Source organism: Stegastes partitus, unplaced genomic scaffold (genome assembly GCF_000690725.1).
Source record: "Stegastes partitus isolate 25-593 unplaced genomic scaffold, Stegastes_partitus-1.0.2 Scaffold890, whole genome shotgun sequence".
In the NCBI taxonomy this organism is placed as follows: domain Eukaryota; kingdom Metazoa; phylum Chordata; class Actinopteri; family Pomacentridae; genus Stegastes; species Stegastes partitus.
The window spans coordinates 266,034-269,162 of record NW_007578621.1 but is presented as its reverse complement, the minus strand read 5'-3'; the positions used below and the strand labels follow the sequence as shown (position 1 = coordinate 269,162).

The 3,129-nt window shown below is 45.0% G+C and overlaps 1 protein-coding gene across 1 annotated transcript in view; it reads left to right on the top strand.

Moving 5' to 3' along the window:
• wnt6b (wingless-type MMTV integration site family, member 6b) overlaps positions 1-3,129 on the top strand; it is a 25,755-nt gene continuing 22,626 nt past the window's right edge. The window contains exon 1 of the mRNA XM_008293523.1: positions 1-97. Coding sequence (XP_008291745.1) covers positions 18-97 — 80 coding nt within the window. The 5' untranslated portion in view covers positions 1-17. The remainder of the gene's footprint in view (positions 98-3,129) is intronic.

The window sequence follows — 3,129 nt, the reverse complement described above, 5'->3', positions numbered from 1 at the left end:
TCCTGGAGGATTTCAACATGACGGTTCGTCTATCACGGATCCAGCTGGCCCTGTTCTTTATCCTGCTCTGTCCGGTCAACATCATCGGACTGTGGTGGTGAGTGTCTATTTACCACGTGTTTTCTGCCGTTCTGTCTCGTGCCAACATGTGCTTTTAATGATCTCCCTAATTAACCAAATTTTATTTGCGTTTTTTGCGCGCAATGGGGCGGAATCCTGCTTTTAAAACAACACGTTTGCGCACAGCACCGCCAGGCAGCACGAGCGTACCGGCCCTCACCTAAACACTCACACGTTAGAGTGGTTCTGTAGGGTTCTCCTGAGAGTCTGATCCAAAGATAAATTAGATTTAAATGAGCACATGAGCTCGGCAGTCAAGGCACAAGAAAGATAAAGATATGAAAGTAAATTAGGTGACAGTCTCCCTTAAATATGGACCTTTTATTGTTACTAAAAAAAAATATCTAATAAATATTTCACTATAAATCGTCCTTGGTGTGTTTTCTCTGCTGCATTGACACTGAATGAATGAATTAATGGTTGTTAAGCAGTGAATTCCCAGAAAGGAATGCTCAAAAAAGTTTTAATCAGACTGAATAACACAGTTTCACGTCAGTTCAGCTGTGTGACTATTAAAGTTTAAGGTGTTTAAAGAATAGCAGACAGGAGTGAAGAGAAAGAGAGAGACGGGAGGTGAGAGGAGTGTGTGTTGCCTGCAGTGAGACGGGACAGGAGGCTGGTGGAGGCGGTGGTGTGATGGTGTGTGTTCACAGTGAGGAATGTCAGGTGGCCCTCTAGGCGCAGTGGATATGTCATCATAAAACAATCCATATAGGCTCAGCTCTGCAAGGTGTGTGACAGTCCGACAGACAGACAGACAGACAGACAGACAGACAGACAGACAGATCGGCTGCAGATCTGCTGATAACATATTTTCTGTTCACGTGGGCCCGTGTTTGTCTGATGTGATGTTCTTCAGCGTTTCATCAGAGCATCAAATGTTTCTGCTCTCCGTCTCTCACACACTTCTGCAAAGCAGCAGCGTTTGAATGTGAAGCTTTGTGATGCTTTTTTCTTTTTTTTTTATTGAATCCTCCCACTGTTCATTCACAGCCCAGTCAAGGTCACTGTGGGATGTAGAGTCATGGAGGCTCTCTGGTCTCTGTCCTTGTGTGACTGGCACATGGAGCCCCTCAACTTTGCTAGTTTTCTGCCACTTGCTGTAGATGTAAACCTGTGGGGAGACAGTTAGAATCCCTAAAGGATAAACTGAACATCTTCTGCCTGTATCCACTGAATATAGAGTAATACGGTTAAATGATGGACCGTCTGCACATGAAGGTGGATGAATGTGAAGTTTATGACAACACAACCTGCATCCACACAAAATCAGTAAAACCTAAAAACTAAGAAGAGGGGCCGACTGTTGAGCCTCAGCTGGATGAACCTCTGTCCCCATCATCGTCACTGTCCTCATAAAGCCAGACTAAAAATTAAATAAAAATAAATTAATTTTTTCTCAGCTGTATGAAAAAGAAGTGACTTGATCTCAGCACGAAAATGTTTCCCATCGATTGTCGAGCAAAGATGCTGCAGAGTGGATCAAACTACAGTTTTGGTTTTGCAAAGTTGTTTAACAAATACAGACATTAGTGCGTGTTGATGGTGGACTGTGTGATCAGCTGATGTGTGAAATGAGGGATCAAAACTGCTCCAACGATGAAAGACAGTTTACCACCAACTTCACCCCCATTTTCCTGAACAATGCCTCCAGAGACAGGCTGTCTCATGACTGTTTTGAAGGCTTAGTGTGAATACATCCATTGTGTTTTAAAGATTTGTCCTTTTTATAACGTCTTGTTGCTGCTGCACAGCCTTGAGAAACACCTGAACTGCTCATCCTGTATGAGCATGTCAGGAATAAAACACTTGAATCTACAGGGCCAAAACAGATGGGTTTGTGTTTGTTTTTAATTTAGCCAGTAAGGTGCAAGTTTGTTGCTGAACTTTCCTGTGACCCAAAAGAAAAACGGTGCGCCTTCAGGTGTCTGCATTTTATTTAATACCTTCAGTTCACTGGTTCAGGCTAAATCCTGAACCAGAGCAGACTCTAAATCAACAAGAGAACTGACACAAGTAGCTCCTCGTGTCAAATTGTATTTTAATTCCTGCACTGTTTACGCCAGAGTTTAATTCGCACCACATGCTACATGACTTTAGTTTTAAATAAAGCTGCAGTGGATTCAGGGAGTCAACACGAAGAAATCAGCTTCTTCCTTTTTATCCCCCACTGACACACATTGTCATCTTCTTTCACTCACTCACTTGTTTGCTGGCTCACTTACACACTCACACACACAGACAGACGAGTGTCCATATTCACTCACACACACTCACACACACACACACACACACACACACTCACACACACTCACACAGAGTGGCCGACTGTGGTGCAGCTAAGGTGAAGCCACACCTGTGGGGTGCTCTCCAGTCTGCCAGGACAATGATTCTCTGTGTTGAAAGATGCTGGACATACCATCATCCATCTCTCTTTCTCCGCCTCATGCTCGCCCCTCTGAATGTCCCTATCTCCGCATGTCTTTTGCCGTGCTTGTCTTTTGAAGGAAAATGCCTATCGTATAGATAGGTTGTCGCTGAAGGAAAAGAGAGAGCTGCAATGAGAGACAGAGTGAGGGAGATGAAATGCTGGGAGATAGCTGTCCTTTCAGAGCCTCTGCTGATTAAAGCGCTCTAATCATTTGGCCTGAGAGCAGAGAGCACAGCTCAGAGCCTCAGAGGAGTGAGGAATGTCTTTGCTCTCTTATACTAGTTTTGACCGCAGTGCTTAGCAGGGCCAGCTTTGTTGTGTGTGTGTGTGTGTCTGTGTGCATGTGTGTGTGTGTGTGTGTGTGTGTGTGTGTGCGCGCGTGTCTGTGTGTGTGTGTGTCACAGCCGTGGTTTGGCGCTCGGCCCGCCTGGAGCGTGCCACGGTACCACAGGTGCACACACACACTGCATTTGTGTGTGTGTGTGTGTGTGTGTGTGTGTTTAAGCTCTCTCCTTTTGTGTGTTTATGTGTGTCAGTCCAAATCCATCTCAAACCGGTGGCTCCTGGTTGGTCTGTAC